Consider the following 24539-nt stretch of genomic DNA (forward strand, 5'->3'; position numbering starts at 1 on the left):
TAATATTATACTATTAATGACGAATATTAATCCTTCACCAAAGGCCAAGTATTAGTGATGGTTTTGATCCTTCACTAAAGCCAATTATTAGTGACGAATTATGATCCTTCACTAAAGGCTAAATAAGTATTAGTGATGGTTTTGATCCTTCGCTAGTACTCCACTATTAGTGATGAATTTAAAACTGTCACTAATACTACACTATTAGTGACGAATTATGATCCTTCACTAATACTACACTATTAGTGACGGTTTTGATCCTTCACTAATGTTACACTATTAGTGACGGTTTTGAAACTCGTCACTAATACCCTACTATTAGTGATGAATTTGGGCCGAGCCTCTATAAAATTTATAGTGATGGTATTGGGGTTTTAGTAACGTTTATAATTCATCACTAATACTCTATTATTAGTGACCATTTTAAAATTTATCACTAATAGTTAGTAGTAACGGAAAAATATAGCAACTAATTTAAAACCGTCACTAATACTTATAAATTCGTCACTAATACTATTTGTGATGAATTTATAAGTATTAGTGACAGTTTTGATCCTTCACTAATAACCTTCTTCTTTGTAGTGATGCACTCTAATATGATATGAAATTGTGCTTAGTAGAGTGTGGGTATTTTTCTTAAAATGATTTTGCAATCTTTGAAAATTATTTATTTAATAAGCACTTCAAAGATTTAAACTCAAATAAATATTTCTCCATAATATTTTTCAATAAAACTCAAGAGAACCTAGGGTGTCTGCTTTTCAAAACATTTTTGCAAAGATATGATCTTTGAATACAAATCGAGTATGCAATGACAAACTTCAAAGATCTTATACCCTACAAAAAATTTCTCCGAAAATATTTATCAAGAAAATAATCGAGACAAACCAAGATTTACTCTCAAAATTGATTTTAAAACAATGAAGGAATTAATGAGAGTAAAATGTTTTTGATGATATAAATGCCCTAACAAATTTGCTCTCTTTCAAAAATGATGTTACAAGAAAGTGGATAAGTGAAAGAAAGATGGAGAGAGTGTTTAAAAATTTGCCCCAAAGAAATTTTTGCAATAAAAATGATGTGGGTGAACCTTGATTAAAAAAATATTTTGAGAAGATTTTGAAGTTAATTAAAGTTACTAATTAGGCTAATGAAAGGGGTATATATAGAGTCTGGGAAAAATATGACCGTTGGGGATACACTCGTCATTTTAAAAAAGATTAAGTGAAAAATTAATGATGATTATCGCTTAAAAAATAAGTCAACCTGAGAGGTTCGGTCGGCTGACCCTCAACGTCGGTCGACCATACACACAGCCATTTTGAAATTTAAAATAGTTTCGGTTGGCTGTGGGAGGCAACTGGTTGGCAGACTAAGGCGATTTGCCAAACCTTCGTAGGTTCAGTCGGCCAGACCTAACTCCAGTTTGCTGGTTCATGAGGTTTGGTCAACTGATGGCATTTTGACATAAGAGATGGATTGGTCGTGGCATGTAGAAAGGTCAAGTTTTAAAGTCTGTTGAATGTGGAAGCAATGTTCAAAAATGGTTAGTCGACCAAGCCTAGTCAAACATTTGACTTCTTGCTGGTCGATCAACTGAGGCACTTTGAATGTGCATGGGTCAGTTGACTGAGGTCAGTAAGGATCCTAGGGTTGGCCTTGTTATTTACCCTAAAGTTATTTTAAACCTTTTGTATGATTTTAATTTTGCTGAAAAAGGTTTTCTACGGAAGGTTGGGTCCCCTAAGGTCAATCTGTTGTCCAGTTTGAGCATTCAATCATATCATATAGATGCATGCATTATTACAGAACAAATAATAAAAAATTAAATCTAATTACAATTTAAACGAAACTGTCTTTTTCTTCTTGTTCTTTGCTCTACTGGTTCTTTATGGAATGCGCCTGATCGTAAAGACTTTATGTCCTGCAAGCTTTCATCTCCATTTCCTTATGTGTGTGTTAAATTAATGGACCTATTCACATACTAAATACTCACATAAGAAACATGTGCTTTGTTAGCATCAAAATATGGATCAGACTCAAAAAGTCAACATTATAAAGCAATCACAACCTAACGCATGGAACATAGGCAAAATGGTGGGAAAGTCGTCTCTAAAGAATGTAGTATCTAAAACCTTACCGAATATGGGTTTAGTAGATTGAAGATAGTCCCGATGAAGTTGCTTGGCTTGGGGTGTCATTAGCCATCACTTAATATTATTGTTGTCATCTTTTCTAGAGGAAGAGCCATGATTCGTCGTTTGCTTTGTTCTTGGCAAGATGTTGAAGAAAATGATCGGTGAAATCCTTGAAAATGAAGTGGGAATGAAGTATGAAGATGTATTTCAAGGATTAATAAGTATGAAGATGTATTTAAAAGATTAATCGATAGAAATTTCATGTCGGAGCACTTGTGGGCGAAGGAGAGAGAGTGTAAGAGAGTAGGAAAGCACAGTTAGTAGACTGAAGAGTGAAAAGTTAGGGTTTTTACGAATAGTACATGTAATGACCCGAGAATTTAAATAATTAGAAAGTATGATAAATAAAATGGATTAATGGATAATGAAGGAAAAAGGAAAGAAATTCGAAGGAAAAGCAGGTCTCGTCGACGAATGTCCTGTATTCGTCAATAAGTGTCCTTCTAAGCTCGGTGACGAACTTGGTTTCTCGTTAACGAAGAAATCCCGAGAGAGAATTTTAGAAACCCTGAATGTCATCGACGAAGGTATCTTCTCGTCGACGAAGTCTTTATAGTGCCTCGTCGACAAATCGACGTGTCTCGTCGACAAAGCCCTGCTTATAAATAGACCGTTCTTCATTTTCAGCGTGAAATCTCGCAAACTCTCTATCCTTTCTCTCTCTCTAAAATGATCCCCCAGCCTTCTTTCTTTGATTTTGGGCCGATTTTGATCCGGTTTGACGATCCGGAACCACAAAGAGGTTCGTGGGATCATTATCTTCAAGGCTGTAGGAGCTGATCGTTGCATTGTGAGGTTTGAGAAACATCCCAAAATTAGGGTAAGTTAGTTATTTTGGGATTTTCTTAAGGAATATTATTATTTGGAGCCTAGGAAATAGTAAATAAGTATTTTCTTTAAGATTTAAGTTAATTGGACTTTATTTTAATTAAGTAAGGATTTTTGGATTCAAGGTCCAGATGAACACCATGTGGGTATTAGTTCAGGGATCCTACAGGGGTAGTTTGAAAGTCAGGTAAGGGGGAAATTTATATATTAAATTAGGTTTTTCATGAACTAAAATGGATTATATGTTATTTAAATATATATGTTTATATGTGGGTTTAAAATGCCAACCATGAAATTTATGTTTTCTGAGCCTAGGAATGTTTATATAGTTATGTAAATGTGAAAGTAAATGAATGAAAGTGAAAGGGATTTCCTGAGAAATTAAGTAAGTGATGAAATGTATTTTTAGTATATCAATGTTAATTATGGGTTGGCTTATTTTGTAAGAAATGTATATGAATTTTACTGTTAAATTGTGTGGCATGAGATTCTGTGTGAATATATGTTAAATATACGAGATGTAGGTTAAGTAAAGCTTTATGAATAAAATATGATATGGACAATGTTGCTTGTTTATGTTAAATGCAACCATGTAAATGTAAGACAGCTGAAAGACAACCATGTTAGCAGATTTTAGCGCATTTCTATGTGGAAACTAACTGATGATGGCTAAAGACCAACTGTACTACGAAGTAATGAAATGAAATGTTATGCAATGAAAGGACAACGGAATAACAATGCAATGAAATGAAATGTGAAATGTAAATGATACAAATGGGAAATAGTCACTTAAAGTGAAACGAAATGTAAAGTTAAGCTATGAATATGAATGAATGTGTATGAATGTATATTGACAGAAAGGAATGATATATTATGATATTATAACTATGTATGTACGTAGAACATGTTACGATTGGGTAAGGCGAACTCTTCACCTGAGGGCTTACTGAGAAAAGCGAGTGCACTAGTAACTTCATATGTGGCCGTAGCTGCATAATGTACTAGAGCAGAGGGAACCTACTTGTATAGGCAGGTAGAATTCTCTCTCCTTAGGGCCTTTGCTGGTAAACTATTATTGAATGCGTGAGTACAAGATCAAGTTAACACTTGAGGGCTTACTGAGTAAGGTAAGTGCCTTGGTATGCTTTAGTTGTGACCTTAGGGTTACCTATGTATCAGAGCAGAGGGGCGCTACTTGTATGGGCAGGTAATCACCCCCATCCTTAAGTAATCTCGTAGGTTAAATTTCTGTATGTGTTTTGATTAGGTTCATAAAATGATTTCAGAGTTATGTTAATGATTTGCAAATGTAATAAAATGATGTTTATTTATCTCATGTTAGCCACACGTTGCTTTAATATGTATGTTTCTTCCCTTACTGAGATGTGTTGGAATTGGTGTGATCCTAAGAGGGGGGGGTGAATTAGGTTTTAAAAACTTTTTGGCTAATTTAAACAATTCTCTGATTCACCACAGTATCATATCCCATTCAACATGTATACGTGTATGTAAGCGAGTTTAACAATAAAAGCAAACACACACGTGTGCAGTATCTTATTTAAATCAAATGTGTGCATGAAAATAATTTTGAAATTAAATTCATACACATGCTGAAATTAAAGTGCAAGAATTTAAATAAGATAGAAAGAGAGACACCAAATTTTTTATCAAGGTTTGGCCAAACCAACCTACATCCCCGCCTTGGGCTTACCCCCAAGGATTCCACTATACCTGCTCACTTAACTAGGTAGAGCAAAAGTCTTTTACATTCTCTCCTTACGGGGTGAGGAAAACCCCAACTCAATTACTAGGCTGAGCCAAATTAGTCTAACTTACGGGGCTGAGACTCCCCAGTTCAATTCCGGGCTGAACCGAACCGGTCTCACTTGCGGGGCTGAGACTCCCCAGTTCAATTCACAAGCTGAACCGAACCGTTACATGAAAATTATTTTGTACATAAAATATGCTTCTAAACTAAGCAGGGATGTACAACATTAAAATCTAATATGCATTCTCATATGATTTTGAAAGGAAGCTCATGTAGAGTATGGGTTTTCTCTCAAAATATTTTTCAAGTAAAACTTGAGAGTTTGGAAAATGATTTTCTTTTCTAAAATGATTGACCTTTATAAAATAGAAGGAGAAGCCTCTCAAGCAAGTATATATTAAATTGATATATGCTCAAGGCTCGCTCATGTATAACCCAAAGAAATTCTCCAACAAATGTATGTCAAGATAAGAGTAGGAGAATATTAGGGTTTTCTTCAAAATGATTGACCTTAGTAAAATTAATCCCAAGAAGGCATTCAAGCAAAATATATGAGCAAGAATATTAGCCCAAGCCTTCAAGACATTATTCATAATAAATTTCTCCAAAAAATATTTTTCCAAATAAAAGAATATGGGAGAAATTTAATCTTTTAAAACATGAAAAATAGAAAAGCCTTCAAGCAATATACATATAAAGAATGTTATATGCTCAAGCCTCTTCAAATATAACCCCAAAAATATTTTCCCCAAAAATGGTTTTCAAAAGAAGAGAATAGGAGACATTTTAATCTTTGAAAATATATCACAAATGAAAGAAGAAGACCATCAAGCAATATATATGTATATGATATATGCTCAAGCCTCTTCACATAAAACGCCCAAGAATATTTTCTCCCAAAATGATTTTTAAATAAAAGAAGAGTAGGAGAAAAATGATAATTTAAAGAACAAATGGTGTATAGAAGTGTGGGAGAATCAAAGAATGATAAACTAAATTAATAAAGGGATTCTCCAACAATTTTCAAGTGTTTTGGGGTTGTATTTATAGGCAAAAATCCCTGTGACCGTTATATAGCTATTGGGACCTTAAAATATATTTTTATTTTGAAAACTAGCCATTTTTCGGCCGTTGGGACACTTTCCCGAGAAGGTCGGTTGACCAGGCTCAAGGTATGGTCGACCGAGGCTTGAAATCCACGAGTTTCGGTCAATCGCAGTGAAGGTTTGGTTGACCGGCCTCGACTTTTTTGCGCGGACACTATTTAGTGTCCCACAACTTTGGCCATATCAATAGAAAGTTAAGAGAAAATCCCACAACTTTCATGTTGAACACATTTTAAGATAATGAGGTTTAGTTTGTGAAAAATGCCCATCAATGAGATGGAAGAAACATGAAGGGATTTTTTCTCTTACGGACATGTTCAAGTATTTTGGCCATAACTTTTTTTGTGTAACTCCAATTTTGGCGTTCTTGGTATCAAACTCAAGCTATGAGAAAATTCGACAATTTTCATGTTGAACATGGTTTGAGATGAGATCGAATTAAGTGAGAAAATTGCTCATTTCTAACATTCGGTCGACTGGACGGTTGACCAACCCCTTTGAAAAATTTAGTTTTTGCCTTCTTTTAACTTTAAAACCATTTAAAAACCTTTTTATAAGGTAGGAATTTTATGAAAGGAGTTTTTCATGTTATTTGGAGGTGCTATGGTCAATATAAGGTCAGGTAGAGCTTCAATTTTAAATCATGTAAGATGCATGCACATTCAACCCTAATTACTATTACAACCCAGAAAATAAATAAAGTCTTCGTGTCTTCTGCTCCTCAATGCTCCATGGAATATGTCGATTGGTGTTCTTCTCAGTGCTCTTTACTACTTCCATTTTCCATTCATCACTTGTGCTTCTAGAAATATAAACCTATTCACACTCAGTTACACAAGTGGGATACTGTGGTTTGTCATTATCAAAACAGGGATCGGACTCAAAAAGTCAACAAGATGTGTCTCACCCGAATATGAACGTCCTCGAGATCAGGCTTAGGAGCTCGAGGGTATTTTAGCAGTTTTGGAGGACTATATAAAGAAACAGGATATATGTTGATAGTATTTTGGGGATGTAGATGTTATGTTATAAGTTTTTATGTTTTAAGTCTATGGAGAAAAGAATGTTTGTGAACATACTGAAATGTTTTGGAGATGTTTAAATATATGGAAATACAGGTGATGGTTGGATTTTATGGATTTATAGATTAGTTATAGCAAACTCTAGTATATTATAGTATTATGGTATATGTTATATGGAGATTATGTTTATGTTTTCCGCTGCGTATGTTATGAAATATGGATTATTAGGGATTTTATCTGGTATAACACACCGGACTCGGGTTAAAGGGTTTGGGGTGTTATAGTACATATATATACCACAATGAGTTAGTCAACTGTATTCGAAGAGTCAGTCGCCTGACTAGCCTTAACCTAAAAAACTAGTAAATTAGAGAGTTTCCAGTCAACTACAAATAAGTTGTCAATCGTCTGACCTTCAATATTTTGACTTGCTCTTCTAACTCAAACACTCATCCTTGGTAACTTTTCTTTTTCAAATTACTTCTCTACTATGCAATAAGCTTAATTCTCCTCTGATTGAGATGAATCTATCTTCTGAAAGAGGTTTTGTAAAAATGTTAGCCCATTAATCATCTGTATTTACGAACTCAAGTATGATATCTTCTTTTTACATATGATCTCTTAAAAAGTGATATCTAATGTTGATATGCTTGGTTCTAGAATGAGATATGGTATTTTTTGAAATATTGATGGCGCTGGTATTATCACATTTAATTGGTACGGCCAAATATTTTAAATTGAAATCTTTTAATTGTTGTTTCATATAAAGAGTTTGTGCACAACAACTACCTACTGCCACGTACTCTACCTCCACAGTAGATAGTGCCACGAAATTCTATTTCTTAGAGTACCAATATACCAGAGATATTCCTAGGAAGTGGCACGTACCACTCATACTTTTTCGATCAATTTTACATCCTTCATAATCCGCATTTGAGTAACTAATCATCTTGAAACCTGTATCTTTAGGATACTATAGACCTAAGTCAATAGTACCTATCAAATATCTCAATATCCTCTTAATAGCTATTTGATGAGATTCTTTAGGAGTTGCTTGAAAATGGGCACACATGCAGACACTGAACATGATGTCAAGTCTACTAGCAGTCAAATAAAGTAGACTACCTATCATGCCTTGGTAGTGTTTCATATCTACTGGTTTTCCTTGCTCATCTTTGTCAAGGCTTATAGAAGTGCTCATTGGGGTCCCCAATGGCTTTCCAGCTTCTATATCAAATTTCTTAAGCAAATCTCTTATATATTTTGATTGATTTATGAAAGTGCCAGGGAAGTATGTCAACTCGCCCATCATACTCATCTCGAACTAGTCTTGCATATAGTTTGCAAGTCTTTGCATAAATCTTCATTTGTAGCACCAAATATAATGTCGTCCATATATATATCTATATGATAAGTATATCTTTGTCTTTAGACTGAATAAATAGAGTGCTATTCATTTTTCCTCTAGAAAAGTCATTTTCCAATAAAAAACCACTTAGTCACTTATACCAAGCTCTAGGAGCTTGTTTTAGTCCGTTAAGGCTTTTGTTAGTCCAAACACATGGTCAGGACAATGAAAATCTTCAAATCCTAGAGGTTGTGCTACATATACTTCGTCTTTTATAAATCCATTTAAGAATGCGCTCTTCACATCCATTGGATAAAGTTTAAAATCTTTGTGAGATGCATAGGCTAGTAGCATTCTTATAGCTACAGGAGCAAAGGTCTCATCATAATCTATTCCTTATTCTTGATTGTAACCTTGCTCCTAGTCTAGCCTTGTTACGCACTACAATACCGTTCTCATCTTTCTTATTCCTAAACACCCATTGGGTGTCGATTACTGAGTGATCAGTGGGTCTAGGAACTAACTTTCAATCTATATTTCTCTCAAATTGATTTAACTCTTCTTGCATGGCTACTATCCATGAGTCATCATTTAATGCTTCGTATATGTTCTTGGGTTCCTCATGAGATAGGAACGCACAATGAGTACACGTATTTTTCAATAAAGACCTAGTGGATACTCCTTATGAAGGTTCACCAATGATTTGATCCTTTGGGTGATTCCTTAAAAATTTCCATTCTTTAGGTAATTCAGATTGATCTAGAAGGCTATCATCTAAATATGAGTTTGATTCCTTACTCTCATCTTTTACTTCTTGAATTTCTAAATCCTTTAGTCTTTGTTTAATTTCAACTTCCTCAATATCATATGGTTGAGAGTTGCCTCATCAAAAGCTACATGGATCGATTCTATGATTGAAAGGGTCCTTTTTTTGTAGACTCTAAAGGTTATACTATTCATCACATATCCCAAGAAGATTCCTTCATTTGATTTCATATCAAATTTTCCTAAGTCCGCTTTATTATTCAATACGAAGCACTTATATCCAAATATGTGAAAGTACGATATGTTTGGTTTTTTTCCTTTCCAAAGTTCATAGGGGTCTTCTTTAGGCTTATTCTAAGGGAGACTCTATTCATCTCTTAACATATAGTATTTACCGCTTCAGTCCAAAAATACTTAGAAACGTTATGCTCATTTAGCATGGTTCTAGCCATTTCCTGTAGTGACCTATTTTTTTCTTTCAACAACTCCATTTTGTTGAGCCATAAGAGGTGCTAAAGAGTTGTGAGCTATTCCATATTCATCACAAAATTTCTCAATGTCTTTATTTTTGAATTCTCTGCCTCGATCACTTCTGATGTTTAGAACTCCTTACCCTTTTTTGTTTTGGAGCTTCTTGCATAAATTGATTAACATCTTACACACCTCGTTTTCGGAGGATAAGAAGAGTACCCAGGTAAACTTGGAGTAGTCATTAACAATGACAAATGCATATTGTTTTCCTCCTAGATTTTGTATTATGGTGGGGCCAAATAAGTCTAAGTGAATAATTTGTAAAGGCCTGCCCAGTGGAGATGTGCTTCTTCTTTTTAAAACTTGTCCTGGTTTGCTTCCCAAGTTGACAAGCATCACATACCTTGTCCTTTACAAACTTAGTGCTAGGTAGACCCTTGATTAAGTTATTTTTTGCTAATTTGGACAATAGATCCATACTAGCATGTCCTAGTCTCCTATGCCACAACCAACTCACTTTATTCAAGGCTGTGAAGCATGTGACTTCTTGAGATATCAGGTTTTCAAAATTTCTGCAGTATATGTTGTCAACCCTATTTGCAATGAACAAGGTGTCATGATTTTCTTTATGTTCAACTATGCATTTGTCTTGTTTAAATGTTACATCAAATCCTTTATGCTAAGAATATTATGTTTTAACCCTTCTACCAATAAAACATCATCAATAATTATGGAGGGTTCTTTACCGAATTTTCCGATGACGATTATTCTGCCTTTAGCATTATATCCAAAGGTGATATGTCCACCATCTTTTAGCATCAATGAGGTAAACTTGGACTTGTCCGGTCATATGTCTTGAACATCCACTATCTAAGGACCATTTTTCTTTCGATGGAATGGACCTAAAACATACCTACAAGAAGGGTTTCAAGGTGTTACTTTTGGTACCCAAGCCTTCTTAGGTCTTTTTGATTCAATTTTGACTCTCCATACTTTCTTGACTTTAACATTTTTTCTCTTATATGAATATTCAAACTTTATGTGCCCTTTTTTCTTACATAAGAAACATGTAGTGTGTTCATATGCATTTGTGGAAGATGTGCTTCCAAAGTGTTTTGAGGCTTTTATGAAGTACCCAATGTAGAGGTTCATTTTCTTTTTGTTTTCAACTCCATTGAATCCTATTCCTTCTTTATCCTAGGACATTCTTTGTGATCCAACCAGTTTATCAAAGTTTTCCTTTCCTCTAGTGAAATTGAAGATGATTTTGGCTTGATCCTCAATTTTACTCTCAAGACCACATATTTATGAGTCTTTTATATTTTTACCATTTAGTTGTAGCTTTACTAGATCTTGAGACAAATTGTTAATTTTACTCATAAGTTAATCAATTATTGAGTCCTTTTTCTTTTTCAACCGATGTTATGTCTCTAGTTGGTTCATTAGCTTCTCATTCTGTTCTTTCAGTGCTATGTTTCTTTTGGATACTTTTATGAACCTATTATGTAAGGAAAATAGTTCAGCTCGCATTTCTCTATATGAAGGCAGGCTCTCACATGAGTCACTACACGATTCATCACTAGAATCTTCAGGTGAGCTAGAGTAGGAATTTACAACATCGTCTCTCGCCATGAAGCACAGATTTGATACGTCTTGATCACTTGATTCATTTCCTAATTCACTCGAGCTTGAGTCATCCCACATGGTTACTTTCATCGCTTTCTTTTTCTTCTTCTTGCCATCTTTCTTGGGCTGAGGACAATCAGATTTTATAGGTCAAACTTTCTCACAGTTATACCATATAGGAGGTTCATTCTCTGTTTCCTTCTTGCTTGTTTCTCCTTTATCAGTTTTTAAGCCTTTGAATTTTCGAGCAAATATCTTGTTCTTTTTGAAGAATTTTCCTAGTGTTCTAGTGAATAAAGCTATATCATTGTCGTCTAATTCATTGTCTTCTTCTTCACTAGAACTTTCTTTTGCTGCTTTTAGAGCTATTGACTTCTTTTGCTTGCTACCTTTAGTGTTTCTTTTATTTATCACCATCTCATATGTGAGGAGCAATCCTATCAAGTCATCTAGGGAGCTGTTTTTTTTCAGATTTCTACCTTCCGTTATGACAATGGCCTTAGGTTCCCAAATCGGTAGAAGTCCTCTAAGGATTTTTCAAATAATCTTATAAATAGAATAGTTTTTCCCTAGTGTATTAAAGGAACTTATTATGTGGGTGAACCTAGTATACATACTAGTGATAGACTCTTCAGGGTTCATCCTAAATGCCTCATACTCGTTAGTGAGCATGTCAATTATATAATCCCTTACGTCAACAATTCATTCATAAGTAACTTCCAGCTTATCTCATATTTCTTTAACTGATTTACATCCTATGAACCTATTGAATTCATTGACATCTAAGGCACAATATAGTACATTCATTTCACTTGAATTTATCTACAGCATCTTCATATCATTGTCATTCAAATCTTTTTCCTTTTTAGGTATTTCCTTGTTGTCTATATTTTTAGTAGGAATGAGGTCACCATGTGTGACTACTTTCCAAAACTTCCAATCCATGGTTTGCAAAAATATTCTCATTCACTATTTCCAGAAGGTGTAATTTACACCACAGAAGATAAGTAATCTTTATGTAGGTTATACTACAACCTCACTCTGGTACAAATTGAGATTAAAGGTGTACTCCCAAGAGGGGGGTGAATTGGGATTTTAAAATTTTCTTTACAAAACTTTAATTAAGTATTACCTTCTTCAAATTAATTTGCTACAATAACAAGAACAAAAAATTATAATCAGTGACCGTATTTTACCAATTGAAAGTCCTAGGTATATATGAATATAAATATGATTTCACAATTTAAATTCAAGTCTCAACATATCAATAGATAATTAGCATTCAAGATTAGTTTTCTTTTCAATATTTACCACTAAAAATATCACTATATAATTTCAGAAGATTAATTTTAAGTACCCTGTAATTTTCCTTCAATGAAATAACCAATTTCACAAGATTACCTCAGTTGTGGTATTCATAAATTCAGTATTTAAATCTACTCTAAATTTTCAATCCAACAAATACAATCAATGTAATTCTTTGATTCAAAGACATTCAAAATCAGTATTCCTATAAATTCCCAATATCCAACAAGTTCTTAACCATTAAATAAGCATACGCACAAATTATATACTTGCAAGAATGTAAAAAGATTAAGAGAAGAAAAGTAAAACACCATAGTTTTTACAAGGTTCGGCCAGCGACCTACGTCCTTGCCTCAAGCAACATGCTATAAGGGTTCCCTTTCCTAACTTCATTACCACATGAAGTAAAGCCTCTCTCCGTTCAAGGTGGGAATCCCTCTCTAATGAGAACAACCCTCTTGCTAGGCAACGATTCAATAATCTTGAATCGTCAAAAATCGAAACAAGAAACAAACTTTCTCCGTACAATGAAATACTCTCAAAAGAGCTGATTTGTACAATGTTAGAATCAATATACTTCAATAAAAATGAATAAAGAGATTGAAACTCAGAATAATATCACTAGGGTTCTTATTTAAGAGTGAAAACATTGATAGATTGAATCAGAATTTCAGTTGAAACTTCAGCAAGGGCACAACAACTCTTTTAGAAATTTTTAGCAATATAATTTCAGAAATATGATTCGTATGTGTGTTGTATGTTCTGATAATTTGTGAAAATATCAAATATATATAGAAAATAAAGTTTCTTATCGTTTTCCCCAAGTATTATTTAAGTTTGGAAGCCAATAAATCATTTTTGGAAACTTTAACATCGCTTTTTAAAAGTTATAACATGTACTGCAGTCGAGTAAGGCCCGAGGGTCAGTCGTTTGATCTTTTTAAATTTAGCATATTTTGAAAACCAGTGCTGAGTCAGTTGACTAGACTTTAAAGGCTTAGTCGCCTACTCCGGTTCTCTTTGCTTATAAACAATTAAAGCAACATACCAGTCGCCTGATGACAAATCATCAATCGCCTGTCCTACTTGCTACATCTTTGTTTTTCAAATTTTGGTTTCAAAAACTTAGCTTTAAACTTGTAAAACTTATTTGGGACTTTATGAAAATATTTTCCATGAGGTAAAAACTGGTCTCCAAGTCAATGATATTTCCTAAGAGCTTCGAACATCCATATTGAAATTGTGAAGTACTTACATGATACTTTTATAAAATAACACTTTCTAAGCACTAAGTGTTAGCTTTACCATGATCCCAAAAGGGGGGGTGAATTAGTATTTTTAAAATTTAAGCCCTAGGTCAATCTCCTAATACCAGTATATTCACAACCCTATGGTCAATCTAGTGCAAGTAATGTAAATGTATACTAGAAAGTAAATGAAACAAATTAATCAAACATACATGCACCAGAAAGCAGTAAAGTAGAGTCGACACACAGAAATGTTATCGAGGTTCAGCCAATTGCCTACGTCCCCGCCTTGGCTAACAAGCACAAGGATTACCACTATAACTTAAACGGGTGGAGCGGCACCTAAACAAACCAAGTTAATTAGCACAGGGCTGACCTCAACCTTTACATACAATCCTTACCGAACTATATTACCGCCCCCTTAAGCCACGCCTAGTAACACTCCGTACAGTGATTGTGCCTTCGTGTAAGGCAGATATGTACCCAAATGTGCTCAGTCACAAATACCACAGAATGATTTAATACGTAAGCTCAGTGTGGTCTAATATTTCAATTCTCAAATATATTTACTATCTATGTATTGTGTACGTAAGAGTGTCAACAAGCAATCTTTGTATCTCAAGATATTCAATCAGTTGGGTTCACACAAAGAAATCACTCAAGTTTCAAATATTCCAAAGATCAAAAAATATCAATCACGTAAATGATGTATATGCTTGGTTTGCAAAAGATATGTAATCTTTGTATTCAAAAAATGATATATAAGTGAACAAGTATTGCAACAAAGATTAATATCACAAACACAAATATCTTTTCACAAATATGTCAATATAAGTCACACAAGATATTTGAGTATGTTTTGAAAACATTTTTGCAATCCAAAAACAAATACGAGCTTCCTAAGATATTGCAATGCAAATGCAATACTTAGAAGCTAGATGGAAGTCTTCTTAGGATGGGCTTATTAGAAAAAACCCCCTAAGAGTACTTAGGTTTAGCTCTCATTGAAAATCGATTCAATCACTCGCAAATGGGAGAGCAAACCTATGAGCACAAACACTTAAGACACTTACAGAGGATTTGGAAACTCGAAGAAGGTAAGTTTGAGTGATTTTTGGTGAGAGTATGAGCAATAGAGAGTTTTTGGTTTGAGAGAGATTTTTCAATTTGTTTTGCTAATCATCTTACTAATTTTCCCAAATGAAGGGGTATTTATAGACACCCCATGAATTATGACAATTGGGGACAAAGCTGGTATTATTAGAAAAGATTAATGACGTTTTTATTATTTTAACCCTGTTAAAAATATTTAACCACGTTGAAAAATATAGGGCAACTCGAGAAAACCGGTCAACTAGAAAGCTTTCGATACCGAAGTTCATATGGCTCGGTAAATCGAACCAATTTTGAACTTCAAGGTCGGTCGACCAGGATAGGCAATTTTTTCAAAAAAGCGCACTTTGGTCGACTAGGGTGAAAATGAACTCACTGATCGATTGATCAGACCGTTGGGTTCCCACACATGGGAACTTAGTGGACTAGGTTGATGTAATTCAAAATCCTCTTGGTCGACTAGGAAGTCAAACTATTGACTTCCAAGTGGTTCAGTTGACTAGGGTCAAATAACCTTTAAGGGTTCAGTCAATCGGATTGTGGTCAACCGGTTGACCTAGATCGAATTTGGTCGACCGGGGGCAGAATGAAATGCATGTGCTGGTCGACCGAAAGTGCATAAAGTGTGCATTTCGGTCCTATTTTAATTCACAATCACCCTATTCAAGTGCCTAACACATATAAGTGCAATGGTGAGTGTCTTAGGTCTTTTCTAGGTCTAGTTTTAGTTATGTTTGAGTTTTGAGCTTACCTATTAGAACATGCACGACGGGTGTATGACTATTATAAGTAAACACCCTAATTCACTATTATAAACCAATTACATGAATGAATTATATATTACAACACAATGAGATATGGTCTTCAATCTTCACTTGCTTTACGTGCATCTTGATCTTAACGATTGAGGTTCCTGCACATAATTTCAAGTACCCATTAGATATTATGAGTATTTGTTAAAATCAAAATCGGGCGTGACCTATAAGGTCAACATTAAGTCTTTATGCTTTAGCTTCCATTTTGTGTCCTTCTTGAACTATTTCTTCAATATGCTTTAATTTCATCATTACTCATGCCTTTAAGCACATTAAGCTCTTCAAACACTCAAACTTGATCTTATGAAAACATTTTAGCCCTAAAAATTTACTGAAACAAATGTGTTAAGTATTCTTGATTTGTTGTCATCAAAATGATATTAAGCCTTGTTAGGCCAACAGTTGAGTTTAGCTTTCTATATATATATGTTAAAAAAAACTTAAAATTTTCTCTTTATTAGTTGAGCTTTAACAATTTATGGGTGATTCATAACTGTCGATAGTCATTTTTTGACCAAAAAAAAAAACTCAAATGAAGATATCAAAAATAAAGTTAGGGCAAAGTATTTAACTAGGTGGTCAGTCGACCACTTTGGGTCGTCAATCGACCTTCCCTCTAGTTCCTTTATTTGGAGCCACCCACAAGTAGTCAACGGATCCAACAAAAAATCAAAATTTTGAGTTATTTGCATGTGATTGGTTGAGGAATTTGATTTTTCCTTGCATCCCAATTAGGTCATATGTCAACCTCCCACATTGGTAGTTGGTAGTTATTGGAAGTTAATTTGGAAGAGACCTTTCCATACATTCCATTGAAGGTATATAAAAGGACCTCTTGGGGAGAGAGATTGGGGCACACCCAAGTGGGTCCAAGGTGAGATTTCTAAGGATTTTCATGGGTCGAAAGGGGACTTTTATTGGAAGAAGAGAAGGAGAGAAAAACGCACTTCTCTTTCTTTGCTTGGGGTATTTAGGGCGTGAGTTGAAGTGATGATGTCTCCCACTTGATCTAGAAGGGATTATTCTTCAATAAGGTTACTGCCTAACCCTCTACTTTATTCATTTTCATTTGTTCCATGATTTTTAGTATATTGAAGCATATTGATGATTGTTAAAAATAGTATAATCAATGCTTTATGATTTCTCCAATAATCCATGTTGAAAATTATGTTTGAAGTAGTAGGACATGTTTGTATCTTGATTGCATAGGAAAAAACATATTAGAATAAAAAAAAAAATGACATGTTTGTGGAAATGTGTTTGCTGGCGATCAACCGGCCCCCTTTTATTTTGAAAATGTAGTAATTGGCTACTTCGACATTGGGTTTAGAAGACTCGTTTGGATTGCTAACAATTAGTGACTAGTATGAAACCAACTAAGTAACATAATACTTCTCGGTTATCTTACTTACATTTAAATATATAGTTGCCACTTTCTTTTATTTTGAAAAGGTAAAAAATAAAGAAAAAAACATTTTCTTTCCAAAGTCCAATTGAGGGGTTACTACTGTGAAAAGGGAAGGTAGGCTTTCAAAACTCCCAAATTTTAGATTTGAAAGACTTAGCACCCTAAGAATTCATGTAAACACTCCTATATATGCCTTAGCAATTGTTATAAATGGATTAAGACCTTATTGAGAAGGTTTGTGGTTTCTTGTAATGTGCAATAATTGAAATGAGGGCACCTTATTCTTATGGTTTAGATTGTGTTTCTTTCCATAGTGATTTGAATTATTGGCTTCTGCTTTGACACGTTCTCACCAACTCTCTCGCTCAAATTAAAATAAAAGCATAAAATAGTAATATCATGTCTAAAGTCTCTTTACCAATCAATAGAGGACACGTGAAAGCCCAACCATGCATGCAAGCAATGGAAAGTCAAGCAGGTTACTCAAATACCATCTCCTACGCCATATGGACAATGTAATCAGCACACTGCTTTATTGATAGTCTCACCTATCACGTCAGAGTATCTATTTTTTAAGGCAGTGTTTGGCATATGCAACAGACACCTAATATGTATATATGCCAATTTTTTATATTTTCTTTTGCATCCTTTTCAATATAAATGTCCTAACACCAATAAAACATAAATAACAACAAGGAATAACATTGAAAAACATGGAAAATCATGACAAAAACATGAAAACACATTTAAATGCTACACATGGAGACATTCATGGATATGGAAGGAAATTGAAAAGGAGAAGGGTTAGACATTGAATTTGTAGAAAAAATTTACTTCGTAGATCAAGTGAGTGCCCCTCTCTCTTTAGATCACAACCCAAAAGCTCCCAGCAAAAGCAAAGAAAAGAGATTTCCTTTCTTTCAAAATTATCCTTTATGGAATCCCAAACTCACTTAGAAAATGCCTTCTTGCCCCAACTTGGAGGTGCCCAAAACTCCCCATGGTCTCTGTTCTTTATAGACCTCCAATTTGAAGGGAAAATCTACTTTGAACTTGAATTTCAAAAATTAAAATTAAAAAATAAACATAAAAAATTATCAACTGCCAATGTCGGAGGTTGACATGGGGCATTAAAGAGGCATATGATATGTCGAAAGTTTTCAGCCAATTAAAAGCAAATAACTCAAAATTTTAAAAATTGGTGAGGTCGGTTGATTGTCTAGAGAGGCGAGTGAACCGCATATAGGTGGTGCCAAACACTAGAATTAAAGGGAAGGCCAATTAACCACCCAAAGTGATCTATTAACCGCCTTAGCAATTTTTCATTCTCTTTGCATTCTTTACCTTAACTTTTCATACATTTAATTTGGACTTTGTTTTGTAGGATAAAAAATAACTATCAACAGTTATCTCTCTTTTACTAATGTTTTTAGTATAAAAATGTTAAGAAAATATAGCAATATCATTTTTTACCTTTCCATAAAGGAAAATTTATGAATGTATTGATATAACCTTACTTAGCCCAATTATTACTTGAGCTGGAGTTCGACTTCATATACTAGTTTCTTTTATGAAACCCTTTGTCTAATGCATTCTTTCCTAAAACTTACATTATTTTTGTAACACATTCTCTTGAACAAATTGAATATTTGAGTTGCAAAAGGTTTTCGGAAGAGGTAAAGGTGTCAGGATCAGCGCTACCAGTTCTTCTAAAACCAATTGGTGCAAAAAGGGGCACAATTAATTCCTTTAAAAGGCCGTGCAGAGCCCCGCACTAAGTGTCGGGTGGACATGGGGAGTTGCACCAATCCACGCAGGTGTCGCGAGCTTGGACCACCAAGCCAATGCGATCCTTGGGCCCCTACCAGAATGTGACAGGGTTGACTCCTGGCCCCCATAAAGCCAATAATCTCCCCTCTAGAAGCCACCCTGAGGCGTTCAAACTCGCAACCTCGCTCTGATACCACTTGTTAGGATCAGTACTACCAGTTCTTCTAAAACCAATTGGTGCTACAAGAAACATAAATAATTCCTTTAAACGGCAAGGCAGAGCCCTGCACTAAGAGTTGGGTGGACATGAGGGGTTGTACCAATCCAAGCAAGGGTGTCGCGGGCTTGGCTCGCCAAGCCAATGCGATCCTTGGGCCCCTACTAGAATGCGATAGGGTTGACTTCTAGTTTTAATATAACTTTAGGGTCAAATTAGTCAACTGACGTTAGATTTTTGGGCTTAATTTAAAAATCTGGTCAACCGAACCCCTCTAGTTATAATCAGCTCAGTCGACCAAACACACCGTAGGCCAAAAGTCAAATATTTGACTACGCCTCAATCAAACAACCTTTGGTGTTATAAATGCCTCGGTCGACTGACCATGCAGGAAGTCAAATCTTTGACTTAGCTCGGGCGACGGACTCAAATTTTAAACTAATCTTCCACGGTCGACCGAACTTTAAAGTTGACTTTTTCTACCAGCCCCGGCCGACCGAACTATCAATTTAAAATATTCTCATTCGACCGAACATACCATCTTGGCAAACTAAACCCCTCACCGGGTGACCGAAACCACAAAGCCCAAAAAAATTGTCTGGTTCAGCCAATTGGCCATTTTCCACAATCGACCGAACTGGTAATTTGCCTGTGGGCCATTGTGAGTGTTCGGGTGACCAAACCTAGGCACAGGGCGACTAAACCTCTCGGGTTGCCATGGTTTTACCGTGGTAATTAGGATTAAAATTTAATTAAACTTTTCTAAAATTCCCAATATGTCCCCAACAGCCGTAAATTTCTAAAGCTCTATATATACCCTCTCATAAGCCAAGATTAGCAACTGTGATTATTTTCAAAAACCTCTCAAATCATTTTCTTAATCAAAGTTCCCCCACTTACATTTTTATTGAAAAATCATTTTTGGGGTAAATGTTTATACTCTCCAAACTCTTTTTGATTCTTTCCTCAAAACATTTTTTAAGAGAGTATTTTGTTTGGGCATTTATTTTGATTGTGTTTATTGCAAAAACAACTTTTGAGCATAAATCCTAATTTCTCCAAATACTTTTTATTGTTGATATGTTTTTTGAGAAATACTTATTTTATTTTGATCTTTGAAGCTTTCTCAACATCAAAGATCACACATCTTTGTTTTTGCAAAAAATATTATTAAAATCAAAAACCCTAGGTTCTCCGGTTCGTCTTTGAAAAATATTTTTGGAAGAGTATTTTATTGGGATTCAAAATCTTTGATGCATTTTCTCATATATATATTTCGTCAAAGATTGGAATATTTATTTTACACCCTTTTTCTACTAAACATAACTCATATCATATTAGAGTGTATGTATTTGAGCTTTAATGTGTACATATCTACTTGTATTTCAGAAGCATGTTTTATGTAAAAAAAATTATTTTTATTATACCGGTTGGGTTCAGCCCGTTAATTGGACTGGAGAGTCTCATCCTCGTAAGTAAGACTAGTTCGGTTTAGCCCGATAAATTGAACTGGGTTGTCTGCCCCGTAAGGGAGAACAGTTGGGTTCATCCTGGTAATTGAATTAGGGTTTACCTCACCTCGTAAGGATAAGTTGTAACGGCTTCTACTCTGCCCGTTTAAGTGAGCAAGGTTAGTGTAATACTTGAAGGGTATGCCCAAGGCGAGGACGTAAGCTGGTTTGGCCGAACCTCAATAACAAATATTGTGTGTCTCGCTCTCCCTATCTCATTTAATTTATGTACCTTAAATTCAATATGAGTATGCTTGTTTATTCATTGTTACAATCATTTACGTGCACACATTTGAATTAAATGAGATTGGTTGCATGTGTATGTATGGACTCGTGGCTTAATTACTTTACATACACACTTTAATTAAAATGGGATATGATGCGATGTTCGTATGCAAATATTTAAATTTGTTGACTTTTTGAGTCTGATCCTTAGTTTTGATAATGACAAACCACGAGTTACATATGTGTGTATTTAGTACTTGAGCAAACTTAATATGTTAGTGCACACATATGGAAGAGATGGAAGCCAGAAGGAACATAAAGACCATATCATCCGGTGTATTCTATGACGAATTAGAGGAGCAAAAGTAGTAGAAGAAGAAGAAGATATTTGTTCTCATTGTATTGTATTTAGTTTATAATTTGTTGGTCTATAATAATGGTCTGTAATATTTGCATATCATGCATAATGGGGTGCATATGCTCAAGAGGCCTTAGAATGACCATAGGAACCATCACCTAAATATCACACTATCTCACGAACTTAAATAATTTTCAGGTAACCTAGAAAGACCGGCGAATTGAGGCCGCTGTTGAGATAGTGTAATATTTCCCTCTTAGGAGGGTAAGTTTTGATCTAGGAATAGGAAATTTATGTTGTGGATTCCTAGATATGTAAATATTTTTGTATCTTTGGAAATTGTTTGTAAACACAGTATTTTGGGAATATAGCTGACTCTGGTATTATACATTTTATGGTTGTATGATTGTCGATTTGTATTTACTGTTGCTTAGGTTTCCGCTGTGAATGTCAGATGTGTCCCCGTTACCCATGTGTTCAGCTTGACTATATTATTAAATATGTTTTAGTATATGATAAGATAAGCAGGTCGTTATCTCTCCATTTTCTTCCGATTGTCCCTCACACTCTCCCATTTTCACTGATCGTGCCATAGATCCCTCTCCCACTTTATCTTCTAATGCAGGTTATGCCAGCTCATCAGGTGATCCCTCTACATCTACCGTTCCTGAACCTAGACCGTCTAATGATCCTGTCGTCGCTTCCACTTTGCCTAAGTCCACTGATTTGGATGTTCGTCATTCTAGTCGAGTAAGGGCACCTCTTACCTATCTTAGTGACTATCACTGTTTTTCTACTCTTGACTCCCTTTACGAGCCTCGCAGTTATTGCGAAGCTTGTTCTATTCCCGTTTGGTAGCAAGCTATGCCTGAAGAACTTGACGCACTTCACAAAACTCATACTTGGGACCTAGTTGACCTGCCTCCTAGTAAGACTGTAGTTAGGAACAAATGGGTGTATAAACGGAAAACAAACTCTGATGGTTATGAAGTAAGACATAAAGCTCGTTTAGTGGAAAAGGGTTTTACTCAGGAATATGGCATTGATTATGAGGAGACATTTTCCCCTGTTGCTCGTATTACCTCCATTCGCTCCCTTTTGGCTGTTGCCTCTGCTCGAAGATGGCCTTTATTTCAGATGGTTGTCAAGAATGCCTTCTTACATGGTGATTTGGCTGAGGAGTTATATATGCAGCCCCCTCCTGGGAATCCTCATTCTTCTGGTCAGGTCTGTCATCTCCACCGTGCTTTATATGGGCTTAAGCAAGCTCCCTGTGCTTGGTTTTCCAAGTTCAGCTCCACTGTTGCACAACTTGGGTTTGCTTCTAGACCCTATGATTCAACCCTTTTTACTTGTCACATTGCTACTAGCATCACTCTTCTACTACTTTATGTTGATGATATGATCATTACTAGTGATGATACTTCTGGTATTCATGAGCTTAAGCAATTTCTGTGCCAGAAGTTTGAGATGAAAGACCTCGGTTCTCTTTGCTACTTCCTTGGCTTAGAAGTGTCCCCTACCTTTGATGGCTACTCCTTGACCCAAGCCAAATATGCCTCTGATCTTCTCACACATGCTGGTTTCACCGATTGTAAGATAACTGATAGTTCATTGGAGCCCAACGTCAAATTCCATCCTACTGATGGGGAGCTCCTTCTTGATGCCACTCGTTACTGACAGCTTATTGGGAGCTTGATTTATCTCATTGTCACTAGACCAAACATTGCCTATGCAGTACACCTTGTTAGCCAGTTTATGTCGGCTCTTCGTTCCGTTCACTATGTAGCTGTTCTTCGCATCTTATGATATGTGAAGGGCACCTTATTTCATGGTCTTTTTTTTTTTCCTCTCTCTCATCCTTGATGTTACAATTTTATTCAGATGCTGATTAGGCAAGGGACTTTATTGATTGTTGGTCTACCACTGATTTTCTTTTTTTACTTGGTGACTCTCTTATCTTTTGGCAGAGCAAAAAGCAAACTGTTGTTGCTTGCTCTAGAACTAAGGCTAAGTATCGGGCCCTCGCTGATACTACTTCTGAGCTTCTTTGGCTTCATTGGCTTCTCCAAGATATGGGAGTTCCTCGGCCCTCGAGCACTCCACTTTATTGTGACAATCATAGTGCTATCTAGATCTCTCACAACAATGTCTTTCATGAACGCATCAAACGTATCGAGATTGACTGTCATTTTGTGTGTCATCATCTTCAGGATGGGACACTTTGCCTCTTGTTAGTTCCTTTGGCTGATCAGTTGGCTGATATTTTCATGAAAGCTCATCCACCTGGTCGTCATCCTGCTTTAGTCTGTGAACTCCAAATGACATCTTCGATACCACCTTGAGTTTGAGGGGGGTAGCATATCTCCCTTATAGATCTCCCTAAAATACCCTTGTAGTCTCCTCCTTTCCCTATAAAAGGATGGCCTTGTACAGTTTTATTTGTACAAAAAAAAAAAGGATTATTAAAGTTTTTATTAATTCTAACAGGCTGAATATTACATGACGTAACTCCTATACTTGGGATAGCTTCCGAGCTGCTTATTTTTAGAGTGAGTCAGTCACCAAATTCTTTCCCATGAAAGGAGTAAAGTATACATCTTTTAATACTAATACCCTTCCAGAAGTAAACTTCAATTCGACCTCACCACTTCCAAGTACTTGAGTGGTATGTGAATTACCAAGTATAATATTTTGGGTTCCTTAAAAGGAATATATACCTTAAACCAAGATTTATCATAATAGACATGTCTATTAGCACCTAAGTCTGCCCACCACCCCTTAATATGTGGACCATATTTATATCAGTAAGCATTGCCAAAAATGGTTCCTCAACTATATTAGATGGAGGAAAAGGCTCACGTTTTCAAAATTTTCAAATTCGAGTAATATGCCCACTTTTGCCACAAACATAACAAATATTGTGTTTTGCTTGTATGGGGGTCCTTGATTCAAATTCTTTTAATTAGGGTTGCCCCTATTCATTTTGTGAGGTCTATTGTTATTTTTCATATTTCCCCTTTTAGGCTTTAATTGAGGGTTATTAGGAAAAAAACTTTTGGGCAAAGTATTATGTTTGGAAGCAATTAAATTTTCCTTTGTGGTATTATTGTTATTGGTATTACCACTTTCTCGTATAAATGCATCTTGCCCTCTTGCCTCCTCCTCTATGCGAATTTGCATGATCAAGGTTTCAAGAGACATATCCTTCTATCTGTGGCACATGCTCTTTTGGAATTCTCTCCAAGATGGGTGTAACTTGTCCATAATTTCAGCCACAACAAGATTGTCTCTAATCTTGATCCATTTCAATGTAACCTCTGCCACTATCATTTGGAAGTCTTGTGCTTGCTCCACAACTGATTTTTCGTCCACCAATTGATAGTGTAAAATTCGGCTAGCTGCATATTTTTTCGCTCCTACCTCCTCAGTATCATA

General features: G+C 35.3%; 1 protein-coding gene across 1 annotated transcript in view; it reads left to right on the forward strand.

Annotated features, from left to right (window-relative positions):
* Positions 1 to 22781, forward strand: part of LOC131167620 (uncharacterized) — a 31762-nt gene extending 8981 nt beyond the window's left edge. Inside the window, exons 3-5 of the mRNA XM_058126415.1 lie at positions 21727 to 21851; positions 21960 to 22328; positions 22563 to 22781. Of these exons, the coding sequence (XP_057982398.1) occupies positions 21727 to 21851; positions 21960 to 22328; positions 22563 to 22781 (713 nt within the window). The remainder of the gene's footprint in view (positions 1 to 21726; positions 21852 to 21959; positions 22329 to 22562) is intronic.
* Positions 22782 to 24539: the final 1758 nt, after the last annotated feature.

This window comes from Malania oleifera, chromosome 11, assembly GCF_029873635.1.
Source record: "Malania oleifera isolate guangnan ecotype guangnan chromosome 11, ASM2987363v1, whole genome shotgun sequence".
Taxonomy (NCBI): Eukaryota; Viridiplantae; Streptophyta; class Magnoliopsida; order Santalales; family Ximeniaceae; genus Malania; species Malania oleifera.